Consider the following 25499-nt stretch of genomic DNA (forward strand, 5'->3'; position numbering starts at 1 on the left):
GCACATACTGATGATGAGTTCCTATCGGAACAAAACACGCGTCCAGCGCTCTTTGTGGACCCGACCGGACATTACTTCAGGATTAATCTCACGAGAAGGCGGTCACATATCTCCATCGCCTTTTTGCAGAATACTCGGCACCAACAGAAGGCATCATATACATAAAACTTCAGGTGCAACTATGTTCTCTAATCAGTTATCTGCAGCTTTCTCATTTGCATTTCTCATTTGCATTCAACAAAGCAGCCACTTCTCGGCCCGTCTTCTAGAGGTAGACGATAATGAACATGAGGGTGAAGGAGTCCGGGAATTATTTAGCATCTGAATGGCTCGAAGCCCCGAACACCTCCAGCGTCTGACCTGAGTTACCCCAGGCCGAGGCATGCGACGGTAGCGGGAGTTTCCGCCGACAGTATCCTCGGAAACAAACCTCGTCTTCTACTTGGGCAATCGCGGTGTTTTCACCGAGAACGCACAGAAACAAAAACACGGCGTGCTCACTGAGGTTGGCTGCCAGGTGAATCCTGAGTTTGGTTTTGCTTTCATTGCAGCAGAACTTTCCATTGATTTTTTTTGCATGATTTTGCTGAAATATTGAGTATAGCAACGTAGTATGTGGTACTAATGACTAACAGGAACAGTACACGAAGTCCGAGACCAACGCATGTCTGTTGACGTTAACTCCTGACCTTGTCCTTCCCACCTACAGCTAAGGACAAACCTGGGACTGAGAAAGACGCCACTAAGGTAGGTGAATACCCCTGAGGGACAGAGCAGTGGTCAGTGACACACCCAATCTTTCATAGTGTTTTATGGGTGCAAACCCTGTAGCCTAATGGTTACCTTGTGGTAAGGCCATTTTTTGAGACCTGAATACTTTAATTTGATTGCTGCTGCCAAATATGTACACCTTGCCCTGGTAGATAACTCCAAAATAGTCCTTTTCTTTGAAAGAATGCTGATGCTATTTCAAAATACCAACCCCAAGCCCATTTTTTTCCCATTAAATCTTTGATTTTCCTCATAATTTTGAAAGCCTTATGCCAACCGAAGCAATCGCATCCATCCTGCGGCTTTTGTCATAATTTGCTCATCATCAACATTATTAGTCACTAAAATATTTTTAAAGTGCTTTCAGAATACTGACCCCAAACCTCAGGGTTTTAAACGGTGTTCCCTCAAGAAAATAACTCCCACTTTAATATACGTATAAATAATAAAACCTTTGTTTGGCTTTTTCTTTCGAATATAACGATGGATTTCTGCTTGATTTCCGTAATTGTTTTTCAGATCGTTATTACTTTTAAGTTTAAATTTTTCTATTATGCTTAATTTTCTTTTCCCCTTTGATGCAAAGATACCCCAATCACCTGCCAAACCTAGACACTCCTCTGCTCTGAAACCACCTTCCTCAGTCAGGTCAAGTCCCTCGAAAAATGTTTCGTCTCCCTCCTCTACCTCACCCTCCATCCATGCTAGCAGACCCTCCTTCATACCCACTAAAATCAAGGAGCCCAGGCCGCTGGTGAGTACGGCCTAATGTCACCCGCTGGCTTTGGAACTCACTGGCCTCTCCGCCAACGCCCTGATCTCACTTGGCTTCCCGAAGGGGCCTGCTGTGGCTGTCCCCCGTTCTCCTTTTGCATGACTCACGGCCTGAGCCCATGCCCTTCTCAACGTGGCATTCCCCACAGCTAGTGGCTCCCTCTTATAGCTCTCTCCGCCTTTTATTTACAGTGTTTGGCTAGGTTTCCTGGCCTCGTTAAATGCTACCAGCACAAAGAAAGCTGCCTCGCTTGAAAACAAACAGTTTCTAAAAGTCGAGCAAACAAGGCACTTATCTGCTTTATCTAAACGGTATTTCATGTCAGTTTAACATTTGTGGTATGCCATCGTTAAAAGTTCTATTGCTGCAGTTCAGAAGAACATTAACAAATGAAGTTGACACCAAAACGTGACAATGAATTACACTTTTAGAAACAATACTATAATCAGTTGAGCCATGTAACCGATAACTGGTAGCAGACTGGCTATAGCAGTCGTATGCTGTGTTTTCAGAAGGGAGACGGAAAGATGGTCAAGGCATCTGAGGGTGGACGACCCCAAGCTGCAGGAAACAAAACCCCAGGAAAGACCCCGGTGCCTGGGACTCAGACAGGTAATCTTGATCCATGACCGTTTGTCAGCTCACTTCTGCCCCACACCAGGCCATACTTCTTGTCAGACCCTGAACCTTCTGGCGTGTGAAAGATGACGTAACTGAGCGGTAACTCCTGACTTGTCTCGCTCTGAAATGACCTATTCATGACCGACCAGAATCACTGGTTAAAGCAAGGTTAGTCAGCTACATTACAGGGGCGGGAATTGGTAATCCTGGCCAGCCAATCTACAGAGAGGTCAATGAGGTCAACATGATTGAGGTCAACTTTGATCAGTTCAAGTAATGCATGCTTGTCACTGGCTCTTTGACTGGAAATCCACTGGGTCCTTTTACGTGTGTGTGTGTGTGTGTGTGCGTGCGTGTGCGTGTGTGTGCGTCTTCTTGAGACAGACTCCCCCAGGACCTCCCAAAGCCGCAGTGGACACAGCAGCCCCGGCACACCCAAATCCCCCGCAAGCCGTGCCCAAGCCCCAGGGCAGCCGCAGACCAAGGAGGTAAAGAAGGTGGCAGTGGTACGCACACCACCCAAGTCTCCAGGATCGCTGAAGAACAATTCACCCGCAACCCTGGTACCCATGCCGGACTTGAAGAACATCAAGTCCAAGATCGGCTCTACTGATAACATCAAGCACCAGCCCGGGGGAGGCCGGGTAAGGACCTTGCACAGATGGCCTCTTGCCCAACCAGAGGGATGACTGGGTACAAGGTGGTCAATCAAAAAGCATTTAGTAAAACAAAAAGCCCAAAAGAATGCAAACTCTCCCTTCTGAACTACATCTGAACATGTATTGTTACAGTCAGACAGCAGATTTGAATGATCATCTCTACGACAGAAGCAGCGTGGTCTTCGTTTTACTTTTTGAGAATCAAAGCAATTCTCTATACTTTTAACTATCTGCAGTTGGACACTAATTTTATTACGAACTGCAGCAAAAGCACATCTGAGGAATATTAAAACAGCGGCATAAAATCTGATTTGATCCAGTATGATGACTGTCATAAGCCGTGTGTAATGACAAACATTTTAGACAAACACTGTAGACGTGGAGCCTTTAGAAGACTTCGAGCATTACTGCTGATCATGGCGACAAAAACAAAGTGCTGTCTTTTCACACTTGGCGCCTTCAGGTGCAGATAGTTGATAAGAAGATGGATCTCACCAACGTTCAGTCTAAGTGTGGCTCCAAAGACAACATCAAGCATGTCCCTGGTGGAGGCAATGTGAGTAATCAAGTGGTCTTAAACCTTTTAGTGTTGTCCCAGCTGACCTTATACCACGCACATATTGCTGAAGGGCTCCTGAAAGACATCTTAAGACGATTCTCTTTGGGAGTCAGCAAATGGTTGCTGAAAAGGTTTCAGGAGACTTTAAAAATTTGATGAGGCTTCTTGTAAAAGACACGTCACAGCACTTTTTGAGGCAAATAATTTTCAGAGGATTTTATGGCACGTGTCCTACAAACGCTGCTCCGTAGCTTTTCCTCCAGTCATTTCCAGCCGTGAATTAGGAAACTGACCTACAGCTTGAGTTCGATGCCCCGGACAGCGTGCGTGTCATCACCTCCGACCTGTGGGCTGTTCCCACTGGATAACGCCCTCTAGCCTCTCCTCTGCCTCTTCCAGGTGCAAATTCTCAACAAGAAGATCGACTTGACTAATGTCCAGTCTAAGTGTGGCTCCAAAGACAATATCAAGCATGCTCCTGGAGGTGGTAATGTGAGTAACAAGGAATGAATTTGTCGAGCCTTGAGAATTCTTATAGTTCGAGCAGATTCAGCCCTGGACAGACCTTTGAGGACTTTTACTCCTGTATTAGTCCATATGTGACAAACATCTCAAGTTGAATCCTACTGGAATCAGTCGAGATTTTGCACGTACATTGATTTTTAGCGGCTTTTTAGGTTCCGAGGCTCAGAAATTTCAGAAGGTGTTCAGGTAAATGAAGCTTATGCTCTTAACAACAATCAGTACAAGACGTGTGAAAAATTATCCTACTAAATACTTTTAAAAGCTATGAAAGTATATCAATCCTCTTAATTAATAACAAATTACAGTAATAACTTGGCTTTTGTAAAAAATATAGTAAAGCAGCTTACATATGTTTTTAACCAAATCCGGCTAGCTTGGCCACATGGTTGTTACAAATAATCCATCCATCCATCCATCTTCCTCCGCTTTTATCCGGGGCCGGGTCGCGGATGTTTTAATAATTTGCAACATAAAAAGAGCTTTAATATGTTTTTGTATGACCTTACAGTGAGCGTAATCGCTGAGCAAAAGTCATTAACATTTTTTGAACCAGACCACTTCCCTGAGGGCTTCTCATCTTAAATGGCACAATTTGCTAATTTTGTTATTCAAAGCAGTTATACGTTTGAAAAGATCTGATTTTAATTAGCAGAAAACGTTGTTAAAACAAAAAAAAAAAAAATCATGTTTAATACATGTCAACTGTCTAAATGGAACCCTGCTGAGAAATGCAGTAAAAAAAGTGCCAGTTCCAGTCAAATTTCAAAACCAATAAAAGACAACCCTGACATCTCAACAAGGTAATTTTACATTGTTACAGGCAGCACGTGAATTTCCCTCAGCCATCGAAACTTCATAATAACAGCGAACTGAGACATTTTAACTTGCATAGCAGACACGTGAAGCACTGTTTTACTTTGTGAGAATCCATTCACCATCTTTGTGAAGGTTTGTGTTGCGCCTTTTCCTTATTTACCACTTGGTACTTGCAAACCATACCCACCCTTCTGTCCCAGGTAAAAAGTACACTGGTAATGCCAGCTGTAGTTACTGCAGTGAACTACCGGTCTGTGTACAGCTTTGAGCAGCATCAAACAAACCTAACCCTGACCACTACACACTGAAGGTAGGGCAGAAGGCCACTGCTGGTCTGAGGTCCTCAAAGGCCTTCCATCAACTCCATCGGGACTGAAATCTGATTGAGTATTTGGTTGTTTCAGCTCTTCTGGCCTACTCACAGTCTGCTCGACTTCTACCAGAGTGGCAGCCATTGCTAACCAGATGGTCTCCACAGCCCTTGAGCATGCACCCTGAGGAGTTTCGGTTTGCTGCCACGAAACGTGTCGGCCAGGCCACTGCTTCCTGTGCGTGATGTGTTGGGCATGAGCGCTTGTTCTAGAAAACCACCGCAGGTCCAGTTCTGCATGTCCTGAAAAGCCTGGCCCCCTTCCTCCGCATCCTTCCAGTGTGCGTTGCTCTTGGATTACAAGTCCTGGGAATGTTCATTCCTCCACCAATTTAGCAAGGAATAAAAACTGTGGTGCATTATATAAGATACAGGTATAAGAGACAATCGGTTTTGATGAAGATCAAAAATACAGTAACGCGGCACCATATCTGTTGAAGTGAACATTTTGAGCTGGCGGCGGGCAGCCCTGCTCTGAAAAATTCTAATTCCTTGGCTCCTTTCGTGAGCACATCTGTTCTTGGGTTAAATTATAAATGTCCAACCGTAGTATTGGAGAATGTAGATCAGGCCTCTTTTGTTTCATAGCGACACCATGTTTCCATAGGATCAGAGCCACCTGTTAATGACACCTGTTAGAAACTACAGGCCAAATTTTTTAATATCTCAATATGAGTTATTTTTTTTTTATTTTCCATGTCTCTGCAGTGAGTGCACTTAGCTGGAAATCCCAGGGAGTTCTGTTCCATCTGCCGTGAGTCACACTGCGAGACATAACGATGGTCTATGCCACCTAGTACGAGTTGTCAGAGTGACGAAATACCCTTCAGAGGGAACGAGAAGGTGGCACAGGAGGCAGTTACTGACCAGGAAACCCCCATTACCTCCATCCGTACCCTCTTCACTTTCACTTACCTCTTGGTTTCGACCGAAGAGAAGGGCGACCACTCTGGAGAAACATTCCTGAGTGAAAAAAAGAAACCGAAGAAAAGCCTGAAATGAGACCATTTACTTTCTACAACAAAAAAAAGTGTCATCATATAGAAGGCCAAGTTAAACATTTTTCATCGTTTTTCGCTTACAGTAAGAAGCAAAAGCATTGGCGCAGTGAAGTAAAACCGCTTATTTTTGCCGCATTCTCCTGAAATTTGGGCTTCGCATCAAAGTACGAATGAGGCCGAAGTTCAGAATGTCAGCTTTTCCTTCCGAGTCACATTATTCATAAATCGGAAACCACGTTATGCCAATAATGACATTTTTTTGTATTTAGTCCCCCCCATTTAGCTGAGCATAAATAACTGGACAGATGAATTTCAAGGGCTACACATTCAGAGGTCTTTTACATGTGAACGGTTAAAGAAGCATGGAACACGTGTGCAATTAGAGAGCATGAGTACGCAAGAAAAAGAAAAACTCTACGTCTCTCACTCTATTTATAAACTTGACATCCACTCCGTTTTCTCAGTATGAGGAGTCATGGAATTCTGCCAGTGTGGTCATGAGTTTTATTTGTCGCTTTTTCTATTTATTGTTGACAGACGGGCTGTCGTGCCCACAGAGAGTGGGATGTGACAGTTATGTCTTTGAAAAATTACTATTTATTAAGGAAAAAAACTGAGTAAATTAACTGTCCAGCCCCAAGTGGCAGCTCAGTGGTACATAATTTTAAAACACCAGTTATTTTATTAAAAAAAAAAAAAAAAAAACATTTAAATACTATTGCCTGTGTAAGATTTCACAAAAGGGATTCTTTTTATTTTCCAAGAGTATAGTGCTGCACAATTTCAAGCAGTATCCAGGATGCAAGACGCTCGGTGTCCTCGGACGCCCTACCCGCTCGCCGTAGATGATCTGCTCCAGAATAACGATCTCGTTTTTCCATCTGAACTCTTCCCAGATTAAAATCGTTCACAAGAAGATCGACTTGAGCAACGTCCAATCGAAATGTGGCTCCAAGGACAACATTCACCACAAGCCAGGTCATTTATTGACTACGTTTGTAATTAATGTTTTCAGCTATTGCTATTTTAATATGCAGTCAATTTTAGCTGACAGGTGAAAATGTGGTATTATGGCATCAGACCCTTTTACTGCCCTGCACAGTATCCAGTTTATTTCAAACCAGGATGTCATCTGTTGGAATTAACGGTAAAAGCCCTTGACATGTTTACTGACTTAATTTACTGCATAATTTCATTTAGTATGTAATTTAAATCCATGCGCCACGGTGCGGCTTAGGCCTATATGCAATTTTTTAGAACGCAAGCCTGGAGAATGTCAGCGGAGCAGCTGAGGGAAGACATATTATGCTGGTTAAAAATGCACTTGCCTAAATAGGCACAGTTTTCAGGCTTGGATCATTTTGTCGTGTTCTTGACTAGGTGGAGGCAACGTGGAGATAAAATCAGAGAAGTTGGATTTCAAGGCTCAGTCGAAGGTCGGCTCACTCCACAACATCGGACACATCGCTGGCGGAGGGCAGAGGAAGGTAAACTGTGAGATGGTCTCCTTTAATAAACTGGCAAAAATTCACATCATCTGCAAACCCTAATACTTGTAGCGGCTGTGCGCACCAATCAGTGTTTGGAAAACAGCAGAAAATGGCAAAACATTTTCAATAATTTTAATCAGCAATTTCCTTTCACAGAATAAACATCTAGGAAATATTTTAACCAGCTATGCCTCATAAAATGAGTTTCCCGTCTAAGCTGAGGCTGCTTTATATGGTCCAACAGCAGTTTCCTTTTCAGCTGCACATATTTCTCCTGCATTTTATGCCAGCAAGTGCTTTTCTGGGACATTCCGAGCTCACTTTGCGCCACATATTTCTCCAGATGTGCTCTACATGTGTCCGTTTAGCGGCCCCTTTTCTCTAAATCGACTCACATGGTACGGTTAAGCTAACGTGCAACTATTTACCCATATATACAGCTGGGTAATTTTCGTGCAGAAATCAAGGGTAAGTACTTTACTTAAGGGTGCTACAGCTGGAGGCGGGATTCGAACTAGCAACCTTCAGATCCAATAGAAGCAGTGCAAAACACTACTCTACTACACTACTCAGCTGGCACCACAGTAAGAGCAATCTGGCCGGGAGATTAATCATGTTCTATCCCCAATTGTAAATGTGCACAAACCAGGAAAAGGACTCAGAATTATTATTATTATTATTATTATTATTATTATAAGTTGCCGCTAGAGGGCGGGCTCACACTCGCCAATTGGAAATGACATAAACTGAGCTTCTTTTTTTTTCTTTAGCGGAAAGACCCTACATTTTTCATATTAGATTCAATTAGAACACCGCAACCGTTGGCTAGGGGCTCCCGAAAAAGAGATATTTGCGTTTAAAAGTGCAATTTTTGTTTCTAGCGCCGTTATCAAGCTATTCAAATTATTCTGTCGTGTGTGTGGAGCGAAGAGCGCGGTGCGCCTCATCGCTGTTAAAGCTTAAAACACCGTGTTTTTTTTCTGTTTTTAGTCAACATGTTTGTCAGTTTTACAGTTGTGGCCAAAAGTGTGTTTTGCTTGTCACCCGAACGAGAAATTATCTATATCTATCGCCCAGTTCGCGGAAGGTCTCTCTCACCGCCCGCTGTGCCCCGCAGATCGAGTCGCACAAGCTGCTGTTCCGCGAGCAGGCGAGAGCGCGCACGGACCACGGCGCCGAGATCGTGTACAAGTCGCCGGGCGCGTCCGCCGAGGGCTCGCCCCCGTGCCTCAGTCACGTGTCGTCGGCGGGCAGCGTCAACATGGCGGAGCCGCCGCAGCTCTCGACGCTGGCGGACCAGGTGTCGGCGTCGCTCGCCAAGCAGGGCCTGTAAACGACGCCGGGAGGAGCGAGCGAGCGCGCGCGCGCGCGCACGACAAGCAAACGCTAAAAGAAGAAGATGAAGAAGAAGAAGAAGAAGAAGGGAAAAAAAAAAAGAAGAAAAAAAAAGAAGAAAAAAAGAAATTAGAGGCGGCGAAGCCTCCTGCCGGGCGGCCTGCCCGGAACGTTTTTAAAACTCTGTGTGTGTCGAGTTTTCGTCGTGAGGCGCAGGTTTAAACAAGTAAAGAGCAGCACACTGAGGAAAAGCCCCTGGTTCCCTGTGCTAAACATGTCTAACGTGCCCACTTTGTCCCCCACAATGTGCGTACAACTCCATTAAGTCCCACTGCTAGAAGTTTCCGGTCCCCGCAACGCTTCCCCGCGTCGACCCCTCCGAGTTAGTGCCTAACCGAGACCTTCGGTGGGTGGAAAAGGAACCCGGCTGCTCTTTCCGGCGACGGCCCGTTTCTCTTCCAACTCCTAACTTTCCTACATACGCGTGAGGCCGTTTCGTTCTCGTTTCGGCAGAGAACGAGTTACTCCAGACCGCAGTGACGGGTAGCCTGGCCAACTCTCCTCTTCTTTCTGCCGTGTCACCTTGCAAAGTAGTGGCCCCCTGGGAATAATTTGGACTTTTAAGCGACATCCTGCGAAACGCTGAGGCGGAAGATGACAGGAAAAACCGATTCCACTTCTTCTCAAGTTTTGGAGGGAAAAAAAAGTCTCATTGACCCCTGTACAATATAGCTATGGGGGGGATAGCCTGGGCTTGGGAATTACACTTTGCGTTACACACTTTCGTCACAAAAGCAAAACGCGAGAGAAACGACGACGATGACGGCGTCGGGCACTAAACGCCAACGATTTTTGAGGGGTTCAAATAGAATATGAGTTTGGCACTTCCAAATGAAATTCACGAAGGTGATTTGTTATTTTCCATCACGTATACCCTTATCAGTACGTTTAGTGTCGCCACGGCAACATTTATTCATACTTAGGCCTTTAGACGACATAAAGGAGTGCTTTTCTAATCAACACCTAACTACCTAAGCGGTATTATAATCTACTGGCAGTGCTGCTCCTTCCTCATGCTGCTCTTAAGTAGCACCTCTCAGCTGAATAAATGGTTGGTTGATTTATTGAGACGGGGCCCAGAAGGAATGGAAACGGATCTGTAATTTGGGGCAGGTTCAGTTTTAAATAACCATATTACTGTGAGCGAACAACATTAATGTGGTATGCATTTGCGTCTTCTTGGTCCGGCCCTGGGCGCCCTCGTTGATGTTTACTAACCAAAACTTGGCTGGTTATGTGTTAAGTTTAATGAACCGGTTTTACAGCGTCCCAGCTTGTCAAAAGCCAACAAGCATTAAGGCAAACGCAAGTAGCTCTTCGATGTTTGATGCCACGCAGCTGATTCCCGTAGAGGAATAACGATGCTTTTGGATATGGTGTTGTACATTTCAAAAGAAAAAACCCTGAATGTTTCTGTGTTACGTATTATTATTTTTCCCTTTTCATCTTCGGTGTTGGTCTCGGTGGAGAGAGCGAGCATTATCGATTCAACCTGGCATGCCAAAACATCACATTGTAGTTTTAGATTGCTATTAGCTCTTAGATTTAGCTCTCTGCAGTTTTAGCTGAGTAGTACTTGGGAAACTCGACATCCGAAATGGTGTAGTTAAGTTTTTCATGTCTGCGCGATACGAGTTATGGCAGTTGACTGCGAACAAAAAATAAATAATAGAAACTAGTACTGTTCATATTAGCTTGTACACATACTTTCCCTGTAGCATTTTTAAATAGCAGACTGGACATAGAGCAGTTATAAAACACAGGCCTTAAGTGAAATGGTGATGGTTGCGAAATTATGATCATCGCACATAAACGGACCATCTTTAAAAGAACGGAATGATTCTGCAGACTTGTGCCACGTTACCTTGACGACTGAAAGCTCCCCCCGAAAAAGCAGGTTAAAACATTTGAATTTATTCAAGTCTACACACAGATTTCGTATGATTTTAAGAGATCAGTTTCTTTCTAAAATGCCAACTGCCTGGGTGCAAAGAGATCAGTATTCTGGCTTCAAAAGCAAGTTACTTTGGTAGCTTCCTACTGCATGGAGTCTACACTCCAACTTGTCCACTGACTGATCGCTATACATGGCAAACCACTTTGAGCAAAGCGTCAGGAAGTCCACGCGCACATCTTCCCAAAAGCCAAGTGTTTACATTTTGACGGTTATCGACATGGAAATCAATGGCAATTTCCAAAAAAAGCCACATTTAACAATTGTCTGCGTTGCGTTTTATGTGTATTTATACATTAGATTATAATGCATCACAAGGTAAAGACATTGAACACTGACAATTTTTCCCATGCGGCCCAACAAGTTTTTCCATTGTGTGGCATTTTGATTTTTTTTTTTTTTTTTTGGCAGCACAGGAAATTTACTATGATAAAATGGATCCATGGAAGAGGGTTGGTACCACTTACTGGATTTTGGGTTACATGCTAAATAGGGAACAGTAAAGTGAATATTCATAAATAGAACTTGGCCACTGAGGTTATTAAAAGGGAAATGCTTTTTGCCCAGAGGTCGTGATAGCTGCATTTGTCAAACTGTGCAATACCTCAGAACACTGGATGACCAGACTTGCCAACTTGCCATACCTCCTCTTTCACATCTCCTCCATTTTCCCTACATACCATAGTGCTGCTTAAAAATATGTGAAACCCTTGAGTTTTACTACAAAATGGTAATTTAATGAGAATCTGTGTTTCTCATGTGACATAATTGTGTAATGACCAATTCCATATGTTGCTTTAGAGGAGATCGTGTGTGTAGTAGAAACACGCAGGTATAAAAATAAGTGAACCCCAAGTAGGTACATAGAATCAGGTGTGTAAATCGGTCATTTATTCATTCTAGAAATTTCAGATTTTTATAAGTCGACTTTAATATGAGAATATACAAGAATAACCATCTCTGCAGAGTTCACATACTTTCAAGCAGCACTTTATAAATCAGAAATAGCTTAATTCCATTTATACTTAGACTGATAAAAAATAGCCTCAAAGCGATCAGCCTGTGAAACTTCATACACACAAAGCCAACGTGTAACTGTATGCTGTGAATGTGATCATTTGTGTTATCTACCGGAAGATAGTTATGTAGGCTATTCATTCATCCATCCATCTCATTGAATTCTTCAGTGTTTGTTCTCTGCAACATGAAAAGCTTAAGTGTCTGAAAATGTTTGAAACAAAACACGTATAGAATGACGGACTAGATGCGTTATTTAAAAAAAAAAAAAAAAAAAAGGAGCTTGTATCTTTCTTCCAAACCTGAATGGTCAGTTAGCCTATAAACAAGTTCAAATTTACTCACCGAAACGGTGTGAGAAATCCTTGCAGTTTCTGCAGTGATGGCATCTCCTGACACACCATGGAGTGATTAATTCGATTTTGGGTACGAGCTGTAATCCTTGACCTATAAGGCGCACAGGCTGCAGGAAGTCAACGTAAACATGCAGGAAGGGCAGATGGGTGCAAAAACACCGAGATGCCGTTTCCTTTGCTGAAAACCTTAAGTATTCAAACTACATTCATGCATTGGCTCTAGGTAAAAAGCAGTTGATGTGTGAATATTTAATACGAGAATGGAAATACTGAAAGCAGCAGCTGCTCGACAGTGTAAAGGTGTAGCATGTGATTGGTTCATCTGCATGTCATCAATTCTCTCCGGTCGACACCCAACATCCTCATGTAGTTTGTATATATACTGGAGGCTGAGAAGCTGGCAGAACCTTGAGGTTGATGTTGCAAGATAGTCTATGAATGTGGTGATATAATGGAAAAAATGGGTGTGGAAGCTATTCTATGGAGCTTAAGTATTGTAATTTTTTTTTTTTTGCCTCTTGTTGGGGAGTTCTAATCTCACCACCGCCTTTTAACTACTCCTACCGCCTCCCCCCTTCGTCTTTCTGCTCAATTTTTATTATATTTTTTATTTATCTAAAATGTAGCTTGGTGAACGTGTTAGTCCAAATTGTAATTGTGAATTTTATTACTCAGCTGGTTACACTGATACTTGTTGCTGTAAATGTGGATTTGGAAAATAAAGTGTTTTAAAAAGTAGTATTTTTTTTCCCCCTGCAGTAAAACTTCTTCACTTTGAGGTGGTGGGGCAGAAAAGGAAAAAAAAAAAAAAACTGAACACTTTTGTTACTACAGTCGGTTTTTAATTTGAGAAGCATCAACGCTTGCCCACTTGATCTGCCGATCCTTCACAAACATACTTTGCTTCTGCATAAAGAAGTGTTAATATAGGCATTATTAATATTTCTGTATGCATATCTTCACCCTATACAATCAGTGAACTACAGCCTGAACATCAAATACAGTTAGGATTCAAACAATGTATTTACAAAATATACCTTTTATACAAAGGAATACATGCTAAAGGATGTACAAGACTTCCACCCACCCCAGCCCAGCCCTCATTACACTTTCACAGGAAATAAAAAAATAGAACTATCCCAGACAATACAATATCAGCCGTTCAGGACTAATCAAACTATGTACATTACACGTCTGAAGCGGTTCTTCAGATTTCACAAGCAAGGAGAACCCATAACAAAGGGACAGGAAAAGTTAGGCAGTACCTTACTTTCATCTGAATGAACAAACAAAACAAATTCGTTTTCCCGATGCAAGCTGCGGACAAATATCAGGGGTCGGGAGAAGAACGTCAACACTGATTCCGGAAAGACAGGAGCTTCCTCATGGAGCCGGACCCGCACCACTCCAGCACAGCACGTGCCACCTGCAGATATAATGTTTTTGAAGGTTTGCTGGTGCCACACGATGATATAACAAAGAGACGATGCGAAGAGCTAGGATGTGGCGCAATAAACCCTCTCTACTGATATGGGAGAACACTGACGACGACGACAAAAAGACGTAACGAAACGCCCGCCGCCGCCCTCCGGCAGGCACTGTGGGGAGGGGGGGGGGAAGCGACAGTGATAGGGGCAACACCCACAGCATATTCTTACTACCTGCCCCTCCCTAGAGCGAGAGTCAATGTACAAAAAAAAAGAAAAAAAGTTGGAGGGACATTGTTTTCCAACATGAATGCTTTTAATGGGACTATTTACAAAAAAAAGCCATTTGATTCTGCAACAAACTGGGCTGCCACAAAACAAAAAGACAAAATGGAAAACTGAGGCAGACAACTTGTTTATATACACATACATATGTATATATAAATTATTCTATAAGGACATATTTAGTGAACAAAATGCAGATTGCATAGCAACTCGCAAATAAAGATGGGAATAGTGCTTAAATTTCAGTTGGTATGCAAATCAACAAAGTGACATATGGAGAGAAACGGGCAAAGCAAAGCGAGGGGGAGCTCCGTCACAAGCGAAACCTGAGGTCTGGGTCGTGTCCAGGTCGTAACGGCTATCTAAGCGTGTGCTTGTCAGGCGAGCGTCCGCAAATGTGGTCGGAGCTGCGCCGTGTTTCCCACATAAACTAATGTGACGACGCCACCGTTCTCTCGAGTTTCCAAGCCACATGGAGACCGAAACTGTCCTCCGGCTGCCCATTCCATTCCACACAGGCAACAGACACCGCTTACTGCAGACCTGTAGGCTGCTTGTGTTTTTTTTCCCTCCCATTTATTTCAACTTTGGTTTTGGCCTACAATTGTTTAAACGCCCTTTATTCTTGGTCAGTGATGCAATAATATCTTAAAGCAGCAGTTCATTGAAAGAAAAAAAAAAAAAAAAGAAAAAGAATGGGAGACAAGTGCTCTGCAGTCACTGAAACCCCCCTCCTTCCTCCCCATGAAGGAGACAATCCGTGCTGAGGACATGGGGGGGGGGGGCTGATCACTTCCATCTCTGAAAATTGCTTTTGGGGTCAAAAAAAGCCCTCTTTATAGAGCTTAATAAGCATACAGCAAAACAGATGGCTAAACTCAAGTCAGAGTTGCATAATACTGAGCACAACAATCTGGGGCTAGCTGGTCATAACTTGTGTCCAAATCCCACTGCATCTTAAGTGCTCAAAACATCTCCGCTGCGGCGCCCTCTCGAGGCAGAGGGCTGATACAAACAACGCGACCAACTCTGCATTCCATTGCGCTCAGGGATGGGACCGGGGCCGAAGGTGCTTCTGTATTTCGTCGCGCCGTTCCACACTTCACAAAGGGTCAAAACACAACAAACAATAGCAAAAGGTTCCTGACGGACAAAATTCGTCGACAGGTGACCTACAGAATAACCCAATACCCAACATGGAAACAACAGAAAAGGCTCACAGAAAAATGCTGCTTAGTCTAACTCATCAGGACATCGATTCTTTTTTCATTTTTTTCTTGCGACAAAACCAAGTTAAAAACAGGATTTCTATGCTCTTTACGTTCACCAAAAACTGTGAAAAAATTGACTGATGTTTGAATATCAAACAACAGGGACCCTTTTATAATTACTCAATTTTTTTTTTTTGAAATGCCAAGAAGTCTGTGCATCATTCATCGGTGGGCGGGCCTCAGAGAGGTGGAACCCTTCTGCTTGGCGCCGTCACTAGGGAGAGGTGATGGAGGTCCATTTTCAGACTCTGACTTCAAGGGGCCCCCCTTGCAACTGAGGAAACGGCGCAGTCCCCGGCAGGGCTGGTCTTCCACAGGTTCTCCTTGGTCTTCAGGCTCCACGACTGGGTCTTGCTCTAGGGGGAAGGTCCTGCGCTCCCACGGCTGCACGGGCTGGGGAACCCGTAAGTGCAAAGAGAGTAACGCAACGTAAGCCTCCAACACCCACCCTGTGTGGACTTTTCTTGTTGCAGTGTTAAGAATCCCCTACTGTATTAAAGTGACTGGCAGCAGGAAGCCACAATAAAGCACAAACTTGTGTCAATGAGAGGGGAAGCACTAGTTAACTAGAGCCTACCAGCTCCTCCAAGGTGAAGTCAGGGGTGGAACAGCGCGTGTCGTCGCTGGGCTGTGGCCTGTGAGGGTTTGACAGCATGTCCGGGCTGGCCGGGCTGCAGGGTGATGCGGCTGGGCCGTAATCCTGCAGCGCATGGAAGTGTATCGTCTCTGGGGACGATGGCTGCGGGGTGGAGGGGTTCGTGCCGCCCAGCAGCGGGGTGGTACGCCCATCCAAAGACTTGTAGGACCTGTGTGGAGTGGGGACAATTACATGAGCAACTTCTATCTTTAATGCAGCCGAAAGCAGAGCCATTCAGTTGACTAAGGCACTACACCAAGACACCTCCGGTGAACTGAGCCAACAAGGTGCCCAAGTTCATGCCCTTAGCCGAGATACTCCTGCAGTCAGCAGGGGTTCTACACAGCTGCCAGCGCTACGAAAATGAGCCCTGTTCTCAGGAGTGGTGCGCTGCTCCCCTGACATACCGGCTGCCCCTTCTCTTGGCTATAGAGCTGGCTGCCCAGGTCCACCTGGATCGCTCCTGTTCCTCACACGGCAGGTGCAGCTGGGCGAAGGCTGCATCTGAAAGGTCTTCAATCTGCGGAGACAGGTATGGTCGAGAGAGTCCACGCTGCTGACTTTGCTGCTGGTGCAGTGAGCACTTCAATATTCTTCCACAATTAATTGGTTTCTACCATTAAACAAGGCAAAGCTGCCACCAAGGTATCTTGGCGCATTTTAACAATGCCTACATCATTTAAAAAAAGGATTCATACCTCCACATTGTCATTCTCCTCCGTGACTGGCTGTGCACAAATATCTACCTCCCGCCAACTGTAAAACCAAATGAGAAACATTCTTCCAGATACGCACTGACAGTTCAGCCACGGGCAGTAATGTAGCACAAAGAAAGCCAACGTAACCTTGACGAAGCACCATTATCTGAAGGGAACGCAGACACAGAAAGTGACTGACCGAAAGCTGAAAGCAGTACTAGATATTGCTCGTAGCAGCTGGCACTGTCATTGCTCAGTTGCAGAAAACCTCAATTTCCTGACTGAACAGACCGTCCCGGCTCTCTGTGCATTTTCAGGCTCGGTCTGGGGCCGTGATAATTTCTCCCCCCCCACAAGGTCTTGTTTCTCTTCCGCTGCAGTTCCCCCCCTCCTCCAATTTAACATTAAGTGAGCTACGGAAGGACCTGTTAGCTTTTACAAGGGACCACCTCTCGCCTATAATTGGTATTGTGACAAAACCTCCAGCACGAATGAACCTCCCTACCTGGGTGTCAGGATCTCTTTGTACTGCAGCTTCTCCACACGGGTAGTGGCAGCCACTGACATGGGGATGACGATGTTGTTGATGTCAAAGGAGCTTTCTCCTCTTCGCCTTCGGATGGGCTGCAGGGCAGGGGGGATCGGAGGCTGTGCATTAGCGACTGCTCACTTATTTAATTTAAAAAGTGCAACACTACCTACTTGTCCATTCAGCCGAGGAAACCGACCGACCCCCCCCCCCCCACCCCACCACACACACACACACACACACACAGTTGCAATTGAGACATGCCAGTCCTGACGTGAAAAACTCATCTAATGGATTGTTCGCAAGACTTCACTTCCAATGAGAGTTATGGTCCTGTTAATAGTGGAGATTTGAGCTTGGTGGCTGTTCAAATTTATCTTTTAATACTTTGTGAACATTCCAGCCAAACAAGGAATTTTAACAGCAGAGCATAGAGCAGGCTGCATGGAAAGGTATTTATGCAGAACGTGAAGGACATTAATTTCCATATCCAGAAGGGAGTGCCTCAAAAGAGCATCATCAAGTCAGTGCCAAACTATCAACACCAGCATTTCTACTGAGCGAGCCTTTAAGGAAGACTAAACATGTGACCTTAACATGCAAGGTAATCGTACTGCAGTTAGCTGGTTATCAGGGTACATTAATCAATTAAACCTGAACTGTCCTCCTCCATGCCACAGCTTTAACTATTTATAGTGACTGCAGGGGCAGTGCCAAAAATAGAGCGGAGCGACACAATTCTCGGTCGTGTTTAAGACATCACGCAGCTGGTGCCGTGTGCAGTGGGTCGCAGGGGACCACCGTGCACCCACCAGCGTGAGACGGGCAGGCAAAGGAGGCTGCTTACAGGTGTAGTGGTGGCACTTTGGCTGCTGAGGGTGAAGGCTGAGGAGTTCTCCACAGAGGTAGAACACTGGCGCACTAAGGGGCTGGGGGAAGGGGTGTGCAGGCTGCCCGTAGAAGAACAGGGACTCCCGGACTCCACAAAGAGTTTGGGGGCAGCTGGAATAAAAAGAGGGGGGATTAATTAAAGAAAAAAAATCGTACACCTGGGTGATACACCTTGAATGACAATCTGTTCAAATTTTGGTGTGAATTAATTAGTGGGACTTCTTACCCTCCAGTCTCTCCAAAGAGTGCTCCCTAGATCTCTTGCGAGCGTGACTCCGCTCGTAGGCCCCATATGAGAAGGTGTGGCTGCGCCCAGTCTTGCAGAATGGACGGCCGTCCTGCTTGGGAGTCCGAAGCGAGCCGTCCAGGTGCTGTCGATGAAGCTTTTCCGGCCGGATCTTGTGGTGCGAAAGGCCTTGGTGACCGGAGGACAGCCACAGTGAACTTCTTACCACAACTGCCATTCATTTACAATGGGTGACCTGGCAGAGATCTTTTGGAATACTGACGAAATTATAAATCCAGCCATTTCTTTCCAACTATGTTAGTGAGCAGATCATTTTGAGATTATACTTTTATAAACTTTAAGGTGCTATTTTGTGCACATTGCCAATAGAAGACAAGTCTTAGAATGTAAAGGTGAGCAAGAAAAAGTAGGTACAATCAGACTACAGTGCTGTAATACATAGGCATATTATCACTTGAATTGCTTTCAATCTCACAGCGTTCATTTTTAAAAATTAGCATTTCCAAAGTGCTGTGGCAATTAACCATGCTGCTAAAGAGACATGTTGAAAGACCTGGAAACACCCGCGTTACTAAATATGCGCAATGCAGCAGCAGGACATTACGTGCTCCTTTGTTAGAGAGGGCTGCGTGGACGAGCGCCGAGCTGCGCAGAGGAGACCAGTGTACTCACGGACAGCAGCGTTCAACAAGCTCGGCATCTTGTGTTTGTCTTTGGAGGAGCAGGAGACAGGGGAGGAAGAAGGATCCAGGAGGCGGCTGCTGGGCAGAACCTTGTGCTTCAGCGATAGTTTCTTGAGGGCCTTTGTCTTCTCTAGGGGCCTGTTCTGCCAGTGGGACTTCATCACCCGCTGAAGGTGAAGGTTCAGCGACACATCTAAACACAACAAAGGAGGGAAAAGAATGATGTCAGACCGAAGATGGACACCTTTGGTGTTCAGCAAGATGTGTCATGAGCACGTGCAATGAGTTAGGGAGGGAGGGTGAGAATTTTAGGTCCTTGAAGTTTACACAATAAGATCCCTGCTGAGCACCCTCCCAAGTAGATTTCTAATTGCATTCCTGTGACACCCAACCAAATTTTGCATAAATACAGATGCCCATATAAGGATATACAAATCTAACATAAAAGCAGAGTTATTTTTCCTTTCACTGAAATTCAGTAATCACTTGCAAAATAAAACAGCCTTAATGAAAATCTGAACAAAAGCCTCATCCAGTTTTAATGTTTTTAAAGATGCAACAAATGTCTCCAACCAAAGATCTAAGATTACAAATCCGTGTACGAAAGAGATTCAGCGAGTCGGTGGGCAGCTTTACAGCACGTTACCGTCAGTGAAAGAGAGAATAGGGTGGACACAGGGGTCAAACTGCGACAGCCGCTCCAGCAAGGGGCGGTCATATTGGAACTCCGCTGAGGGGTTGATGCAGCTTATGCAGGTGGCACATTGGGGGTTGACGGCGCAACTGCAGCCAAGTTTGCCAGGCCTCTGGATCAGAAAAGCGCGCAATGTCAGGATGATCGGGAAACTGCTCACAAAGAGCCTGCTGACAAAGGGGCGGCAGCATCTCCCTCACCTTATGGCTGAGACCAAGTGTTGTGCTGGGTCGAACCAGGCGACGCTTCTTCCAGCTAATGACCGGGCGCGTGCGGGCTGCCACACAGGTGCCGTCGAGGCCCGAGGAAAGTGGCAGTCGCTGCCTCTTGCCAATAACCTCCTCTGCATCCGAGCTTTCCGGGGAGCCGCAGTCCGGTAAGCGAACGCTGGGGGAGGGGAGGAAAAACAAAATTACCAAAAAATAAAAACTGGTAAAACTGAAGCAAGTGAAGGTTCTCACCCAAAAACTCAAGTGTACAGACGACCATCGCGGGGGGTGAGAGAGACAAAAACTGCCTACAATGCTTACTCTTGAGCGTGCGCGCACACGAGGCCTAGAGGCCACCTGCACAGGTGAACAGCAAGGAATAGAAGGCTGTACCTGTTAACCACTCCGTTAACCGGCCTGCTGGAGGCACACCCTTTCCAAAGGCGGTCATGGGCCGAATCCGTGCCATCTGCTGTGTCTGAGGTGGCATCCTGAAAAACATACCGGAAGGCCTTGCCAGTGCTGATCTGACCAGTGGAACAGTAGAGCAAATCCCTGCTCTGGAGCAACCACGTGAAAAGGTCAGTGCCACTTGGCATCGCAGAACAAAGACCACCGCTGTTTTGGGCTGAAGACCCCTCCCCCACCCCAGTTCTTGCGGGAAATATTTCACTCCGGGCGAGTCTGTTCGCCTAGCTTTCGCAGTGTTAAAGGCACTGTGCCAGGGCAGAGTGTGGAGCCTTCCCTGCCTGAAGATGGGTGAAACATGTCGTGAACTAGCAGCCACAGCCAGACCATCTGAGAGAACTTCAACATGTGTTTGTCAGGCTCTCCCAGAAGAGTGTACCCAGCCCACAAAAACTATACCAGGTTCCTTCTGCAGTTTGAGCCGATTTATCAACAACGGACTGAATGGCACTGCCTGAATCACCACAAAAGTATGAGAAAGGTCACTTTTTGGGCTTTGTTTTTTTTTTTTTTTTGGGTCAGTACAACAGGAAGGAGGTGGCTGCAACTTCCAGCGATTACTTCCAAAATCTTTGCAGCTTTTCCTCGGTAATTCAAGTTTAAACTGTCCTTCATTATTCTTTCCATCCTGTCCTTCATATCAACACACCCTCTAAATCAACACTTCAGAACAAAACCTCCCTTCTCGTAGGGTCAAGCGGAGGATTTCTCCATAAAAAGAAAATCTAAGCCCGCAACAGTTCAGTCTGCTTTGATGTCATGTAAAATGTTAGTGACAAGGTTCTGAAAGGCCACTAAGAAACAACTTTGTTATACACTGTCACTCATATTTATATGTATATACGGAATTGGTGACTAACTGTTGTGGCAGAAAGTGTAATGTTTGGGGAATCGGACCTGTGACGACGCAGCAGTTCAGATGTGCTATTGTACAATGAGGTTCTCTATAGACTCCATAATACTGGATACCCATTGTATAGTGCTACCATAATGGATTGAAACTCTTCATTTACTTTTCAATTAACACCTTAAAGACAATGCTGAAGAACCTTACCTGCGGAACTATGCAGGAAAACGGGACCCCCTTGTCCAACATCCCATCTTCTGTGGACACCTCACAGCAAGCAGGGTCTGCTAGTGTTACCAAACCCTGTAGGTTCAGAGAACAGCTAATAAGGTTTAGACTCACCTGCCAGTACAAAGACTCACTTAAACCATTAAAAAGAATGGCTTATCGAAACATGAGAACTTCAAAATACCTCTAGGTTACTGTAACTAAGTATCCAGTTAATTATCTACCCTCATGTAAGGTCACGGGGAAATCTTGGTGACAAAACAGAGTTATAACTAGAAGCTGGACAGTCAGGCTTGGTAGCTTTAATACTTCATCTCCGACATAAGAACTCAAAACTTCAAGAGTCCGTTTCTGCAGTTTTTAGCCCTGCAGAAACAGGGTACTACAGCAAGCTGTTTGCCCCCAACCCAGCTCACCTTGCTGTATCGAATCTGCCGATAGATGTCTGTGTGCTGACGGATTCGGTATTCCAGGTCAGACACCTGCGCCTGGAGCCAGTTCCAGTGGCTGACGATGGAGGCCCTCTCTGTAGCATATCGCCCCTCTGCCCTCCTCCACCTGCACACAGACACAACACACAGTGTCCACATCAGGCACACCTGAGCTCGGAGCCAACGTGGGAAAGGGGAATATGGTGTTTGTGTGCATTTCCATTAGATCAAAGACCGCTGCATTTCAAACTTCTGATGCATCTCACGTGACCACTAAAGGCACATAAGCCAAGCGCAGCCGACACCATGTCCCTAACCAGCAGACGTAAACATTCCACCTTTCTGCAAAACCTAGGAACTCTAACCGGACTTTTCCTCAAAAAATGTTGAGTCGTTGAGAGAGATTCAAGTCATATTTTCAAGTGAAGGCGGGTGGGTACAACAACAGCACGGGATTAAATGAACGAGGCAGCAGAGTAACCAGGACGTGGTATTCTGGTGCCACAGACCACTGTGGAAATGGTCGGTAACAAGCGGATAAAGGGTAGTTACCATTCTGGCCACAAAACATCGCACGCTCAGACACCCTGCTTTTCCCCTAGACACAATGTGATGGATTAATGTGTTCCTACAGGCCACCCCTCTCCTCACACACAATCTTGTTAAATGTCACTACATCACATAATCATCACTTGGCTCCATTTACATTAGTGATTGATGCCGGCCTGAAACGTGCCGTTTGGTAGAATAAGAGATGGGCATGTCACAAGTAAATGGCTCAGTGTGTCACGGTCACAGAACGCAGAATACAAAACCCTTCTGCAATGAAAAGGAAAAAGAAAAAACAGCGACATTCATACTTGTATGCAGAAATCCATGTAAACTGGGCTGAGCTGAAATGACTCAAGGTTTCCTTGAATCCCAGCGGTGAAGCGAGACTTCATTCAGTCCTCCTTCAAAGCTTACATAACACACATGCAGCAGCCCTCCAACGCACATCTCATTAGATCTGTGAAACATTACTGAGGATAAACATTAGGGCCGCAATGTCGATTACACGCTGCATGCCATTTTTAATACTGCCTCGTGGAACAGGGCACATCCTAAACACTCTTTTCCCTCGATTGTGTTAAGACAAGGGCAGTGCCACACTACACCCCACACATCAGGCATCTGCCAAATTATTACTACTACTGACAGAACAATGAAGGTTGTGACAATCACATCCGAAGTGTCCAACAACACTGTTTACACACAACACAATGCTGGGTACAGAACATTTAGCGGTTCCCTGCCGAGGCCTTCGATTCTGACACACACTTTGGCGAAGACCATCCACCTGTATGCAACCCTGCAGTACTGCCACGAAGACCACCACACACAGCCACAGGCAAGACTAGAAACACTGCAAAGTTGCACATAAATGCAACAGCAGATCAACCAGCAAGACCGGTCCCTGCAAATACGGGATGAAACTGCCTCGCTGACTCACTCAGTGTCCGTTAAATCTGTTCAGCTAGACGGTTTATTTGTACACCCACGTGTTGAAAGAAGCGAGGGCCCCCCAAAAAATTTACACACTGGGATGAAGAGCTGTGAAAAACAGGGCTGTCCTTCAAAAGAGGCAGCAACATCAACAAGCTGGACTTTTCACATTTACCCTTTCTGTAAATGTATATATGATCCACTGCCCACATTTCAGCAAGTTTAGGGAATCATGGTCACTTACTGGTCAGGTATGTTTATATACTGGAGTATGTAAACACCTACAAAATGTTAACCTACATTAAACTTTCACAACAGTTAAACAACAGGCAAGGATACAGTCCCATCACTTTCTTCTTCTATCGTGCAATGTAATTATTTGGAAAATGTACTGATGTACTAAACAGGACTCCTTGTCACGGTGCTAAATCTGGCACCGTGACGGTTAACAGAAAACTACAAAATCAGTAATGGGACCAAAGTACATGTTAGAGAAAGAAGGGGTGAAAAAAGTCCTTTCAAAGTCCCCCCCACCCCAACTGATGATATGTAGATTCACAGGAGGAAGAGAAGGATGGAGCAGCTTCTTATGTTCAAGACTGTTAGATGAAATGAGGGAAATGTGGTCAGGTGAGAGTGCTACCCCAGTGCTCCACAAGGGGCGCTCTGAGCTGACTGCAGCACACATTTGTAGGCTGTGGCACGCCGACAATGGTACAATGGGGTTGCTCCCTTCTTGGAGCAGAAACGGGATGAGGGCAGGAAATGAGCCAAACATCACTCAAGCACTTGCAGAGGCGACAGAGGAGGTATGGTGGCTGACGAAGGATACTCTGCAGTCAGGTATAGCTGTCTACTGTATCCCTTCTTAAGAAAAAGATTTGTTCAATCTAATTTATACACAAGAAACATCCCATCAGGCTCCTAAAGTGATGCGAATAGGTGTACTTGAACATTTCGTTAGATTGGTCCATACATGTTTTGGTCCTTAAAAGTTTCAAGAAAAATAGATGCAAGGAGAAATTGCACCTAAACGGTGTTACACTTGGTTTTAATCAAAAACTCCTTTGACAGGTACTTGCCATTTCAGAGCAGGCAAACAAGTTTAATTCCAAGCAATCGAGAGATGGGTCAATCAAATCCCTGTACCCTACTAACGCAGGAGGAGGAAGAAAATGGGCCCCTTCATGAGCTTGCTCTCAAAACATCAATGGTTTATGACAGAAGCAGAGATCATACAAGTGATGAGTATGAAAGCTGAAAGGCACCGGAGCAAAGGAAGGTGAGGGCTCTCCAGATGTGCACCACCACACCATTAATAAAAAAGGTTGTATCAGGACAAAGAGATATTTCACTCCTGTCCAAACACACCCAAGACCTGGTGACCCTGATGGATATTTCGGGGTTATCTAAACAGGTGCAGATGACAATTCTAGAACAGACATATCACACTTGTCTTTTTGGCTTGACCAGGCTGTAACCATACATCCCTAGGCCATGTGCTGCAGTTAGTGGAGTAGCGGTCAAGAGTAAATGTGTGCCGACTAATTCCGGGATGACCTGACATGCCTATTAAACTGGAACATTTAGATGGATGTCTGTGCCACTTCATTTTTAGATCAATGCACCATTTGGGGACTAAAATGTATGTATATAAATTTACAACCACTAATGCTTTGTATATTACATATACACACACAGACACCCCTAAGTATATATGTACAAAACAATCTTGCCATCAAGACTCAGAAGTCCAAAGCATTTCCCTCCTGTTACAGTTCAAACACAGCAAAGGGCAGAACAGTGAAAGCTCTGGTCAAGATTCAGAAAGAAAACAGTAGCTACAAGCTGCTAAGAGAAAATAAACTCATGTCTCATGCACGAAACTGGTCGGTAACAAACAAATGCTGAAGGAGCCAGCGCTCTCTGACCTGCTGTGTTACCCAAAAGCTTTTGAGTCTGCTAGGAGAACAAAGAATGTGATCTGCGATCTGCTAAGGAGGACCCGCCCCTCGGGTCACATGATGTTGCAGCGCGCACACAGAGCGGGTGGGGGTGTGCGCGCGCGCACGCGAGGACAGCGAATGCGGACGCGTCACAGCAATGGTGGGAGCTGGGGAGCGGTGGTGCCGGAGCAGATGAACTGGATAAGCAGGTGAC

The 25499-nt window shown here is 45.1% G+C and overlaps 2 protein-coding genes across 8 annotated transcripts in view; one reads left to right on the plus strand and one right to left on the minus strand.

The window, feature by feature from the left end:
- maptb (microtubule-associated protein tau b) overlaps positions 1-11743 on the plus strand; it is a 28691-nt gene extending 16948 nt beyond the window's left edge. For 3 of the 5 annotated variants that reach the window (XM_029253846.1, XM_029253847.1, XM_029253843.1), the window contains 8 exons: positions 710-747; positions 2059-2158; positions 2552-2811; positions 3290-3382; positions 3785-3877; positions 6994-7075; positions 7478-7584; positions 8705-11743. In XM_029253846.1, coding sequence (XP_029109679.1) covers positions 710-747; positions 2059-2158; positions 2552-2811; positions 3290-3382; positions 3785-3877; positions 6994-7075; positions 7478-7584; positions 8705-8920 — 989 coding nt within the window. In that variant the 3' untranslated portion in view covers positions 8921-11743. The remainder of the gene's footprint in view (positions 1-709; positions 748-2058; positions 2159-2551; positions 2812-3289; positions 3383-3784; positions 3878-6993; positions 7076-7477; positions 7585-8704) is intronic. The other 2 variants (XM_029253844.1, XM_029253845.1) reach the window with 2 other exon arrangements.
- A 2329-nt stretch (positions 11744-14072) lies between these two features.
- Positions 14073-25499, minus strand: part of kansl1b (KAT8 regulatory NSL complex subunit 1b) — a 41799-nt gene continuing 30372 nt past the window's right edge. For 2 of the 3 annotated variants that reach the window (XM_018764663.2, XM_018764661.2), the window contains exons 3-15: positions 21840-21981; positions 21403-21498; positions 20274-20371; positions 19872-20058; positions 19624-19783; positions 18967-19170; positions 18274-18462; positions 18004-18158; positions 17133-17251; positions 16628-16685; positions 16337-16449; positions 15870-16098; positions 14073-15694 (exon numbers count right to left, since the gene is read on the minus strand). In XM_018764663.2, the coding sequence (XP_018620179.2) occupies positions 15455-15694; positions 15870-16098; positions 16337-16449; positions 16628-16685; positions 17133-17251; positions 18004-18158; positions 18274-18462; positions 18967-19170; positions 19624-19783; positions 19872-20058; positions 20274-20371; positions 21403-21498; positions 21840-21981 (1990 nt within the window). In that variant the 3' untranslated portion in view covers positions 14073-15454. The remainder of the gene's footprint in view (positions 15695-15869; positions 16099-16336; positions 16450-16627; positions 16686-17132; positions 17252-18003; positions 18159-18273; positions 18463-18966; positions 19171-19623; positions 19784-19871; positions 20059-20273; positions 20372-21402; positions 21499-21839; positions 21982-25499) is intronic. The other variant, XM_018764664.2, reaches the window with a different exon arrangement.

Source organism: Scleropages formosus, chromosome 8 (genome assembly GCF_900964775.1).
Source record: "Scleropages formosus chromosome 8, fSclFor1.1, whole genome shotgun sequence".
Classification (NCBI taxonomy): domain Eukaryota; kingdom Metazoa; phylum Chordata; class Actinopteri; order Osteoglossiformes; family Osteoglossidae; genus Scleropages; species Scleropages formosus.